The sequence below is a fragment of the Poecilia latipinna genome, unplaced genomic scaffold (genome assembly GCF_001443285.1).
Source record: "Poecilia latipinna isolate Pla-1442-1.1 unplaced genomic scaffold, P_latipinna-1.0 Scaffold1647, whole genome shotgun sequence".
NCBI classification, from domain to species: Eukaryota; Metazoa; Chordata; class Actinopteri; order Cyprinodontiformes; family Poeciliidae; genus Poecilia; species Poecilia latipinna.
The window spans coordinates 136,105-149,021 of NW_015114263.1; the positions used below are offsets into that span (position 1 = coordinate 136,105).

Consider the following 12,917-nt stretch of genomic DNA (forward strand, 5'->3'; position numbering starts at 1 on the left):
TCTGTTTAATTTGTTTCAAGAACAGTACACTAAACTTTTCAGATGATTTATTGAAAATCTGGTGTGGAAAGCTGGAAGGGATGTGTCTCAGCCGCCCTGACGTAGTCTGTTCTGTGGAACACCTCATTACATTATCTCTCATTAGAATCAATGAAGACAAGAGAATCTTTCAGGCAAGGTAATATTATTTAAAGTTCTGTTGTTAAACTTTAGTTAAACTCCTAAGTTCTCAGATTTGACTTCATTTTCTCAGCTCAGTTTACTCTTCTTGGAGTGCATCGCAAGTGTTCACACATCTTGGAATGTTTTCACATTTTGTCACCTTATAACATCTGAGGCCTTCACAGAACAGCTGTTTTCAAGCTTCAAATTACACACATTTAATATAAATGTGACGATAGACTTGCTACTAGTGTCAGATTAAAAGGGAGGCTGAATGCAAAATGCATGCCACGGAGCCACACTTGTTATTACATGAGTGAGAATGAAAACACATACACACTCCCACATCTACATATATTTAACATCTTATATATTGACACCCCTTTAATGTGTTCATCTACACAAGTCAGATTAATGCTATTACCTGTTCTGACATAAAAGCTTTTCTCGTGTGTAAAGTTACGTAGTTCAGAGTATAATGTTACAGTCTTATACTGCAGCCAGCAATGCAGAGTCGCAAAAACTGTGAAGAAGAGTCAGACTCACCTTTAAAAACACTGCAATGGAAGTTTTGATAAGTGCAATTTTGAATTATGCAACCAAGTTTTTGTTAACATTTCTAAAGTAACATTTGAAACAAAATGCCTTGTTTTAAACCTTCCTGAATATGAAAACCTGAAAAACTTTAGATGTTTGGTTTGAGACAATAAAACATTTTCTTAGATGTCAAGCTTATGAAGTTAAGCGTAGTGCTTAATTGTGATTAATCGCAGTGCTAGAGTGTGATTAAATATTCAGTCTCTGAACTTTTGTATTTAAAAAAAACAAAAACATTGTATTAAAAAGTTTTAATACAATGTTTAATCTGTATCTAATTGCAATTAACTTAAGTTCCCGGCCCTAGTATATTTAATCAGCATGTTGTCAGCTTCCTAAAAATTGGTGCAAGTCATTTTTTTTTTTTGACAAAAGTGATTTTGGCAAAAAGAATAAATAAATAAAATAAAAAAAAGATATCTGGAAAATATTAGCTTATGCTATTATTTTAGGAAGCTGACCATTTTTGCTCCATTTCAAACAAGACCTATAAAAAAAAAACACGATCAGCTAATCTTTAATGTTTAAACTTCTGACATCAGCTTACACCATCAAAAGTGCCACTTTTTAATCATGTGTAGTCTTTGCGTTCGTGAACACGTAGGTCAGCTCAGAATGGTGACCTGCCATGAAACAGCGGCCATGAAGCCAGCCGCGCATGCTAATCAATCCAAAGTGAGCACTGAGGAGTCAGTGTTCCTGTGCATGTAGTTTTGACCTAAACACTGAATATCTTCAGCGGGCGCTCCTCCGCCCTCATGACTCAGAGCCCCGCTGCTCGTCTTTAAAGCCTCACAAACAGACACTGATTTACATTTCCCGCGGCATCTGGCGAAACCAGCTAGCTCCGAGTTGCCCGTAATGAGTCGGGAAACATCCGACAGTTACCGCCACTGTATTCAGACGAACACGGGACGCTTCGTCTTCGTGGGTCTCTCGCAGAGAGCAGGCCACAGGCGACGCTGCCCTTCACGTTTCAGGTGCTAAACGTTCCACAGCGGGCTCTAAGCACATGGCTTCCTTCCGTCACGCCTCGGAGCCTTCCCTCCGCGGCACCGACATCTTCCCTCATTAACACGACCCTACGCTGTTCTTTTTATTTTCTCTCAGTCCCACACACTCTGCAGCTTGAAATTCTCCCCAGATCAGTGGGATTTTCTCTGGCACAAGTAATGAGGCAGCTTGTTTTATAAGTTCCTCCACACCACCCTTCAGCGGCTCGGCTAGAAATAACCAATCGATATAATAATCCGCAGCAGAAATATGAGAAAAAAAAGCAGGCCAGAACAAACGCTCCGTGGTTATTGTTTGCTCTGTGTTGGTCTGAGAGAACATCAAGACCACCGCTGTGAGGAAATTGAAATGAAACGATACATGTGAGGGTTATTTTTGCTTATTTTTGGAAAGGCTTGGTAATTTGCTCTTTGCTGTGTAAGCACAATTCCACCCTTCCCTTAATGGGATGTTATTCAATTTATGCTTTATGTGCCTCTATAAACTGAATCCAAAACAGAGGAAATGCAGAAATATAAACATGTTTCATGTACAGTAGACATACTGTAACAAATGTGAAATAAATGATATTTATGTTGCCTTGTGTTCTTTGTCTACATAGTAACATCTGGTTGTTTGTCATGACTTGTACGATGTGAAAAGTGTCTAGATTGAATTACACTAATTTTGATACATCTGAAAAATCACCTCATCGTAGCACAAAAATGTTTTATCAAAAATATAAATTTTTTCGCAATAACCTTGTTCTTAAACAAGGCAATTGTAATTTGCACAATTTTATGGTAAATGGAAACACAGCTGGTGTCTAAAACTAAACCTTTCCTCTTGTGATAACCAGAGTTATCTGTATTTGCTAAACGGCAGAAAGTTAGGAGAGCATTTTTTAAATTCTTCTAATTCACTTTTAACACACAGTTGTAGAGTTGTAGTCTTTCAAGAGCAGATGTAATTTGAATTGAAGTCAGCACTTTAGCATTAGCTTCCACTACATACCACATTTGCATAGTACTTTAGTGGAACTATTTTTGTTTAGCGCTGTAGAGTTTGCATAACAAAACTTTTAGCTAGCAGTGCCAAACGCTGACAAAATCATAAAAAAAGGAAAGGCAGACTGAAAACGTTGATGTTGAAGCATTTTTGTTGTGGACGTCATTGATGAACTCTGTCTCTTAAATCTCTGTATTCATTTCAATCCACTTTGATCGTTGATCTTTCAGATAAAATTCTGATGTTTGTGATTCTAACATGAAAAGAACGAAGAAGGACACAGAAATGTGAAAACTTTTGAAGTAAAATTTGGGGAAACCTGCGTATTCTCTCTGCCGCTGAAGGGAAAATCAGAGCAGCTTCATACTCAGACTGTTTTAACTGCTTACATTAGACTGTCATAAACTGCAGACAGAACCTACAGTGAGAGACTGCAGGCCTCACTGCGTTTGCCAGATACGTTTTGGACAGAGACTAGACTCAGAGCAGCGTGACAGATTGCAGAGGAAGCTTCTTTTTTCCAGCGTGACCCTTGTTATTACGTTTTCTTCCATGACTATGTTGCACATCAATACTCTGCAGGATGTTAAAACCTGATCATTACAAGTTTGGATTTCCTTCCTTTGGGGAAAAAAAAAAAAAAAAAAAAAAAAAAAAACATCTGAAGATGTTGAGATGTTGGATTACTCTGTTTAATTGTAAGGGGACATGAGTTCCCTCACTGTCCACTTTTAAAGCTCGTCTTAAAACCCATCTATTTTACTTGGCTTTCAACTCCAGCGGGATCTAGTTTTAAATTGTATGTTTGTTTTTAACCTGTTGTTCACAGGTTGTCATTCACAATGACAGGAGTGTCAAACTCCAGTCCTCAAGGGCCGCTGTCCTGCAGTGTTTAGATGTGCCACAGGTAAAAAACAGTGGAATGAAATGGCTTAATTACCTCCTCCCTGTGTAGATCGGTTCTCCTGATGACCTAATTATTCTTTTCAGGTGTGGTGCAGCAGAGGCACATCTAAAAGTTGCAGGACAGAGGCCCTTGAGGACTGGAGTTTGACACCCCTGTCACTAGAGGACCCAAATTTGGGTCCTCTCGTGAATAACAGGTTAAACTGTAAGAGTTTTTTTTATTTTATTTTTTTTAATTGTTATGTTGTGTTTTAATGTACACCACTTGTATCAGCTGTGGTTGTTTTAAAGTGCTTTATAAATAAAATTGGTATGGTATGAGTTATAAGCAATTCCTACTTCATTCTAGCCATAACTGCATATTAAGCACTTGTTTTCATTCTACATTTTAATTATTGTTTATTTATTGCTTGATGTGTGATTTTTTTTTCCGCTTTCTCATTTTCTTTATGTGTATTGTGGTCTCCTATGTTTCTGTGTGTCGTGTATGTCAAAATTCAAAATCTAGAAATAAAGTTTAAGCACTGGCATTTGAAAGACATGTTTTATAGAAATTGTTTATCAGTTTTGGGTCAGCATTTATTTATTTATTTATTTATTTATTTATTTATTTATTTATTTATTTATTTACCTTTAGCCAGATAAAACCCCATTGAGATCAAGACCTCTTTAACAAGGGTGACCTGGCCAAGAAAGGCAGCAACACACATCATAATGTATAAAACAAGAAGACAGCAACAAGAAAAATAGACATTAAAAATATTTTAAAAAATTTAAATAATTTGCAACTGAGAAACAGATTAATCTGTCTAGAAAATACAAATCAAAGCCCTCAACCAAGAGGTCAAGAGGGCCTAAACTTCTATCCTCCCATCCTCTGTAAGGAGTGTAGTTACTTTTCTGCCCACATGAGGGCAACACATCACCCACTAAAATCTGTAGCACAGGAAACACTCCCAAATATTACAAAAAAAATTTTGTTCCAAAAGAGAACAAACAAGGGATGAAATGTGTGGTTCGGTATAAAACACACATTAGATCTCTTTAGGTTAATCCATCAAACAGGATTGGAGCAGGCAAGAGCTTAAGGTCTGTGCTTGGATGGAGGAAGCGTCGACTCATCCTCACCGCCAGACTATCAATGGCAGCTGAGACGGAAACGGGTGGTGGTGGTGGTGGTGGTGGGGGGGGTGAGGGTGGTTTTGGGAGAAAGGGCTTTGCCAACTCTCTGGCTCCGTCTCTCGAAGCCCTGCCTCCCTCAGGCCACTCACAGCCAGCGTAGGAACGTGGCCAAACGCTGTCAAATATCAGCACACACTCACTGTAGCAATCTGTGCTCACTCACACACACGCACACACATGCTCCAGGACTGTTTTTCTCCTCCCTCTCTCTATGTGCAGGTGGCTACTTTAGGAGCGGTGATGAAGAGCCCAGACACACCCCAGTTTGCATAAATTAACTAATCATCACAGAGAGTGTTTCTTCTGAACAATTTAAATGTTTTATCAAAACACTTCTGGCTTGAAGGAGCCATGATTACCCAGCTCTGTGAACGACTCCAGTTAACTGTTGAAGGATCGTTGCAGCCTTCTAAAACAGGCCTCCTGTTTGCTGTAACAGGTCATATGCATGCAATAAATAGCGGAGCGGTTCAAGGTGAATTTCTCTTGAGAATTAAGCAATTACACTTTCCTGGAGCGACAGGGGCCCCATTTCATTTGAAACAGAGTGCTCTTCATTAGCATGTGGCATTGGGGATTAGCATGTGGGGATTTTTGCAGTCTGACATCCATCAATGGGTGTCCATTTAGTTCGGAGGGGTCATGTCTTCATAGCTTGAGTGTGTTAGCACACTAATGATTGACTTCTGGTCAGTTTGCCATTCACTTGTTCCTTTCTCTGTCTTGTAGCTAAGTGTTGCAATTTCATCCCTAGACAATTTTGTGTATCTACTTGATATGGTGTGTCTCATTTTTTTGTAATTAGGTTTTTTCATAAGCTCTAGCTGGGTCGACTATTGACTGGGTTGACTATTTTCTTGCAGAAAGAAGGTTCTGATCCAGGTTTCTCCATGCAGTTTGCATGTTCTCCCCATGTGTTGGTTGTCTTTGGTTGAATGGTTTCTAAACTAACCGGTTTTACTTTTTAGTTCTGTCTTTCTTTCTGTCTGGTGGCCTGTGCAGTGTCTATTCCATCTCCTGTCCAATGGCAGCTAGAGAAAGGTCTTGCATATAGACTTCCATATGGATGGATAGTGAGTTGAAGAGATAACAGTCATAAAAATGTTCAGATCTATTATATAAATTAATTTAGTTTTATACTATTCTTTATAAAAGTTTGTATTACACCCCTTTTTCTGGTTTCTTATATCAAGGTATCCCAACGTTTCAAAAAGTTGTGACTTCAACATCGCTAAAATTCTCCATTGCAGCATTTCTGTTATGACAGGAAAAGTGTTAGCCTGGCTATGCAATTCCGGTCTATTCTCTTTCTGCTCCAATCAGCAAACAGAAGCAGAAGTTGTGAATGATATCAAATTTCTGCGCTGTTTTAGAAGGGTGGTCTACCTATGACAATGGCAGCAGAGGAAGTGAATGGAGCCGTTGAATCTGTTTTGGCCACGCTTCAAAATAATGAACAATTAAAAGTCGGAGCAAGAGAAAAGTTTAAGATGTTTTATTGTTGGCAAAGATTTTGTTTGGCTAGGCACTTCTCTCTTCTCAGTAGAGGATGGTTGGTTACACAGTTTCCAGAAATTGTTTAACCAACAATTTCAGAAAGCTCCATCGATCAAACAGGCGTATTACTTCTGTCACAAACCAGTAATGCGATTGGGTAAAATCAGATCCAATCTTTTAAAACTTTAATAGAATTTGAAACTCAGTTTGCATGCGACTCTGTCAAACATTTCATGTGGTAATTTGGTAAAACTACTGGTCAACTCGAGATCCACTCATGCCTCCTCCTTTCAACACTAATTTTCTGCCACACTTATCTCAAGTCTGCATGTACAGCAGTCAGAGCCAGGAAGAGTTAAACCACTAAAGGTCACAGTTATCATCTACAACCTTTTGAAATTTCAAATAGCATCTGCCTAGAAAGTGTTGTGGTGTGACCTACTCCCCTCCACCCTCAGTTAATCCCCATCATCATAGGCAGTGCTGTTAAACAAATCTACAACCACGCCAGTAAAATCTCTACTTCCCTCCTGTCCCTCTGTTCCTGCCTCTCTGCCTCCCTGCCTGGCTCCTGTCTGTGCGTCATTTGGCTCCGCCACCTGTTGCAAAAGGAAACCAGAGGTAAGGAGCTTCCGCTGAGGCTGTTGGGTTTCAGGTACGCTCCCGCAGAGAGAGGGTTTTTGGTGTCGACACTCCGCCGGGGCAGCGTCTTTTACTCATCGTGGGGAGGGGAGGACAGGTGGAAACCCCACCTGAAAGGAAGTAATCTCCTCTTTCTTTCTTTACTCGGTCACACCTGTCTTCCCTCTATAAAAACACACAAAAATGAGTGAGGGAATAAAAAAGAGCAGTGAAGACTGACTGAATCCCACCACCTCCTCCTCAGTTTTCTCCGACTGCAGCACTCCACAATACCGTCTCCTTTCCTCCTCCTCCTACTTCTTCTCCTCCAGTCGGTTCCTTTCTCTTTCTGCTCTCGTCTGTTTAAAATGCAGCTCATGCACATGCACGCACGCGCATACACATCACCCCCCACCCCCTTCGTGGACGCAGTCGGAGCTGTGACCATGTAGCAGTTTTTCTCTCTCTCCTAACCCAACTCCAAGCCATTCAAACCATCCAAACCGACGCATACTCGCAAACCCTCTGTCCTAGTTGCTTCTTGTAGTAGGCTAGAGAAAACTAAATAATACTAATAAGATTAATATGGAGAAAGAAACTGAAGAGCAACAACTGAGATCTAAATGCACAAAGATGAAGAAATGCAGCCATTAGAAGTGTGCGGTTGACATAATGAATCTGTTTCAAGGTCTGAGGTTTTTTTTCTCCAGTTTCTAAGAGAGACCCCCTCCCCCTCCCTTTGCTTCCCTCTTCCCCTCCTCTCTCTCTCTCTCTCTCTGTCGCTCTCTCCACATCTCTGCACTCTCCTCTGTCAGTCGTGTGGGAAGCTCCATGAATGCGGCTGCACACTAGCAGACTTCTGCACCTGATCCCGTTGCGCCTCTATAGGACGAGGTAATGCAAGCCTCCTCTCCTCCTCCACTATCTCCGATCTCTTTTTCTGGATACAAATATATATTTTTTCCTTTTTAATCTAAGAGGAACGATTTACCAGTTCTCCAATTTCCTCCCATCATCTGTGCTCTCTGACTGGAGGGGGGGTGGGAGGGATGGAAGGGACGGTGAGAGCGCGGACTTTCCTGCTCCTATTTTGCACTGGAGCAGACTGAAGGCTCAGTGACAAGTAATTTCTTTTTGAAACATGTCTTATATGTAGTATTGACCTCTCTTTATTTTAACCCCTGACTGAAACACCAAGAACAACGTTGGAAATATGTTGCCAGGATGGAAAATAACCCACAGTCTGACTGGAGCGCATTGGCTGCTCCTTACCCCTTTGCGCAACTTCAGCTCATAACGACCCAGTATTTATTATTCCATGGATCGCTGAAGGTTGCGGTGCAGATCTGAAACCAGGCTCACAGTGTTGGAACCTCCTTTCTCCCCTGTTTTGCGTTGGGGGAAAAAACCTTTGAGAATGAGAGGTTTATCTGGCTGCATCCACCTTGCACCCTTTTCCTTGCTTCGGAGTCTCTGGACTCGCCGTCAACATCTCTAAAGGTAAAAAAAGGCAAAAGGAAAGAGGGTGAAGATCTCTACTTCACCATACTTCTGTGCTCTTCTCGCCTTTTCTACCTCCTCTATAAGCAAATGAGCCCTCTCCCATGGAGGTAGTACAGCCGCTCTGGGAGCCCAATGACCAGCGGGGAGATTTTTCCAAGCAAAAGGAGCCCGTCAGCAAGAGGCGCATCGGATGAAATCAGAGCCCCGCACCCTCCCTATTCACCCACCCCACTTCCTTTTTCCTCCTCTGTTACTCCCCACCCTACCCCCTTCCCTATTCCTCCTTCTAGTTTAGCTTGAATCGTGTTAAAGCTGCACGGGGGCATAAAGGGGCTGGAGAAACCTTGTTGCACCCCCTCAAATCCATCTGCGCTCTTACACTCGAGCTGGAAGGACTGTTTTGCGCACGTCTCCATCAATGCTGCCCCAAGTCTCCAGAGGGAGCCGCGCTCATTGTCACCGCAGCTTTTGGTAAGTCACTTTTTTTTTTCTTAAGATTCCATGATTTGAAGATAACCCAGACCCGTCTTTTCCTTTGGTCACTCTTAAAGGTTCTAAATTATCTCAATAGATTCTGACTAAAAGACTGGAGGACGGTCGCATCCAAGCATCTCAAAATTTCAGCAATGGGCACAGACCCAGTTCTTCCTCCCTTGGCTTTACATTGCCAAATAAGCTGTGTGCTGCTGGCTTTAGATGACACTTCATGGAAAATGAGAGCCTTTTGACTTTGATCATGTTGAATGAGCCAAACAGTCACGCTGCTGCCTTTGACATTTTTAAGGCGACGCATCATGCTTTCGGTGCCAGAATAAGACGAGAGGATCTGCAGCATTCATTATGTTTAAGTAATCAAGGTAGTTTTAGTCAGTCAATGAAAAGTAAGGCAATGCAGAACAGTGAGAAATGCTACACAGCAGTGTTTTTTTTTTCTTATGGAATATGAAGAAACTGTCTTTTAATGAATGAGATGCCAAAATTGTTTCATAATGAGTCTCAAATGGCTTGCATTTTGTGAGTGTGTGCTTCCACACATATCTACACCTGAGTGATTGAATGTTTTTTGCATGCCTCTCTCTTTCTATCTCTTTCCAAAGGTTACTAAATGGTTTACTGGGGGAGGTTTTCTAACCGGCGAGATGCTGCTCATACCCCTGCTGGCAGCCTTTTTTTCCTCCATCTCGGGCTCCCTCTCCTCATCCCTCTCCTCCATGTCAGACGGACCTCCGATGATGGACCCCACTGCCTCGGACCTGATGGCTGAGACCTGCATCGCCTGCTCTTGCATGTCGGTGGAGAACGTGCTGTACGTCAACTGTGAGAAGATCACCGTCTATCGGCCCACGCAGCTCATCCCTCCAGCCTCCTCCCTGTACCACCTGAACTTCCAGAACAATTTTCTGATTGTGCTGTACCCCAACTCGTTCCTCAACTTCACCCACGCTGTGTCACTGCAGCTGGGGAACAATAAACTGCAGAACATCGAAGGCGGAGCGTTCATGGGGATGAGCGCGTTGAAGCAGCTGCACCTTAACAATAACGAGTTGAAGGTGCTGCGAGCTGACACTTTCCAAGGCATTGAAAACCTGGAATACCTTCAGGCTGACTACAACTTAATAAAATACATTGAAAAGGGAGCATTTAACAAACTACACAAACTCAAAGTGCTGATTCTGAATGATAATCTCATACAGGCACTTCCTGAGAACATTTTCCGCTTTGCCTCTCTCACACACTTGGATATAAGAGGAAACAGGATTCAGAACCTCCCATATTTAGGAGTCCTTGAGCATATTGGGCGGATTGTAGAGCTGCAGCTTGACGACAACCCCTGGAACTGTACCTGTGATTTAGCACCTCTGAAGGCGTGGCTTGAAAACATGCCCTACAATATTTTTATTGGTGAGGCCATATGTGAAACCCCGAGTGACTTATATGGGAGGCTTCTGAAAGAAACCAACAGACAGGAGCTTTGTCCCATGGGAACGGGAAGCGAATTTGATATTAAGATGCCACCTGCACAGCCTGAAAATGGGCAGGGGCCATCCAAAATGACACCAACCACAGCAGCTCCAAAATCGCCAAAAACAACTGACTCATCTAAGTTTTATGGAAATGGCATTGTGGCTGGTTTACCCCCTTTTGGCAAAAACAGAGATATTGTTCCACGGACTCCCCTAATGTTGTGTCCACCCCCTTGCAGCTGTAAGGCCCATCCCTCTGACTTTGGTGTTAGTGTAAGCTGTCAGGAAAGGAGTATAAGAAATCTTGCTGATCTTAATTCCAAACCCCCAAATGCCAAGAAACTTCACCTAAGTGGGAATTACATCCGTGATATCAGCCCAACTGATTTCCAAGGCTTTGAGGGCTTAGATTTGCTTCATCTTGGCAGTAATCAAATTGCAGTGGTACAAAAAGGTGTGTTTGCTAACCTTACTAATCTAAGGAGACTGTATTTGAATGGAAACCAACTTGAACAGCTACACCCAGAGATGTTTCTGGGCCTCACAAACCTCCAGTACCTTTATTTGGAATACAATGCCATTAAAGAGATCCTTGCAAGCACATTTGACTCGATGCCCAATCTACAACTCCTGTATCTCAACAACAATGTCCTTCGGAGTCTCCCAGCCTATATCTTTGCTGGTATCCCTCTAGCCAGACTCAACTTGAAAAACAACCACTTCATGACATTGCCAGTGAGTGGTGTCCTGGACAATCTGCGGTCGCTGACCCAGATAGATCTAGAGGGCAACCCATGGGAGTGCTCCTGCGATCTGGTCGCACTCAAGCTTTGGCTGCAGAGGCTCAGTGATGGAGTGGCTGCAAAAGAGGTGAAATGTGCCTCCCCTGTGCAGTTTGCCAACATTGAGCTGCGTTTGATTAAAAATGAGATTCTCTGTCCTAAACTCACGACACCTCCACCTATCTCAAGCTCCACCGCCATTGTGACCTCGGTATCACCCGCAGGAGTCGGCAAGGCACCTCCAGGAGGACCTGTGCCTCTCTCCATTATGATCCTCAGCATACTTGTGGTGCTTATCCTAACTGTGTTTGTGGCCTTCTGCCTTCTAGTCTTTGTCCTAAGGCGGAATAAAAAGCCCGTGGGCCGACAAGAGGGGCTGGGGAACCAGGAGTGTGGCTCGTTGTCTCTACAACTTCGTCGCCATGGCCACAAATCCGGCAAGAAAGGGTCCATCCCTGGGGATGACTTGGGAGGTGAAACGTTCATTCCCCAGACCATTGAGCACATTGGGAAGAGCCATACCTGTGGGATTGGACGGTCCTCAGACATGGACGCCGGCTTCAAGTTTGCCGACTCGCAGAGACAGAAGATCATCCTGCGAAACTGTCCCGACAAGGACAAGGACCTACTCTCCACCCTGGAGCGCAACAAACGCCTCAGCACCATCGATGAACTCGAGGAGTTTCTCCCCAACCGAGAGCCCAGCCTGTTCATCCACAACTTCTTGGACAGTAAAAGAGATTTTAACAGTATAGGGATGGGCGGGTATGAAATCCGATATCCTGAAAAGACACTGGATAAAAAGATGAAGAAATCATCACTGATAGGTGGAAACCACAGTAAGATCGTGGTGGAGCAGAGGAAAAGTGAGTATTACGAGTTGAAAGCCAAGCTCCAAGGGACGCCTGATTACCTGCAGGTGCTCGAGGAGCAGACTGCCCTGAGTAAAATGTAGGAACTGTTTTGTTTGATGGTCAGCACTGATTACACACACATCAAGCCAATAGACAGGCAAACTCTATCTTATTTCTGTTCTCTCTTCAAGTCTCACATACACACACCCTATTCAAATCCCCTCATCTCTGACTTTCTGTCTTCATCTCTACGTCCACACACACACGTACACACACACACACACACACACACACACACACACCTACACACAGAACAAAAAAAGTGCCTTCTGGAAATCCTTAATGACCAATGCAGAGATAGACAAAATGGCTCCACACTACAAAGCTATTATTAGAATCAGAGTGGATGTATTTCAGAGTAAGAGACCTTTTGGATTTTCCATGTCACTACCTGTATGAATCCCGCAAACTTAAACAGGATCCCTCTAAAAACAAAGAAATCAAAATTACAGTCGTAGTATTTTTGCTGCTATTGAAATGGATACTTATTTTTTTGTTCTCTTTTTGTTCTTTTCCTCCTCCTTTTGTTGTTTCAACCAAATCAAAGGGTCTTGAAAACAGTGCTTGAGAATATACCTCGCTGCCATCAGGCCGTGTTTAACAAAAGGAAAAAGCAGGGGGAGCGTCGGGTGTTGATCGCTTGGAGAGAATCAAGGGATTGTTGAATCTGGAACGAGGTTTTGAACACTTAATGACTTCTATGGATGCTACCTTTTTCCCTTTCTGTTTTTTTTTTTTTTTTTTTTTTTTTTTTTGTTTTTTTTTTTTTTTTTTTTTGGGGGGTTCCC

At 42.6% G+C, this 12,917-nt stretch overlaps 1 protein-coding gene across 2 annotated transcripts; it reads left to right on the plus strand.

Moving 5' to 3' along the window:
• Positions 1-7,525: 7,525 nt before the first annotated feature.
• On the plus strand, positions 7,526-12,910 carry slitrk4 (SLIT and NTRK-like family, member 4). Of its 2 annotated transcripts, XM_015059663.1 has the most exons (3): positions 7,526-8,940; positions 9,567-12,081; positions 12,677-12,910. In XM_015059663.1, the coding sequence occupies exons 2-3, from the start codon at positions 9,609-9,611 to the stop codon at positions 12,682-12,684; spliced, it is 2,481 nt and encodes an 826-aa protein (XP_014915149.1). In that variant the 5' UTR covers positions 7,526-8,940; positions 9,567-9,608; the 3' UTR covers positions 12,685-12,910. The 2 variants fall into 2 exon arrangements, with proteins under 2 accessions (XP_014915149.1, XP_014915147.1); XM_015059661.1 differs by lacking the exon at positions 12,677-12,910 and having other exon boundaries at positions 7,529-8,940; positions 9,567-12,424.
• Positions 12,911-12,917: the final 7 nt, after the last annotated feature.

Excerpts from the sequence above, each read along its gene's own strand:
- slitrk4 (XM_015059661.1), top strand. The coding sequence starts at position 9,609 with ATGCTGCTCATACCCCTGCTGGCAGCCTTTTTTTCCTCCATCTCGGGC.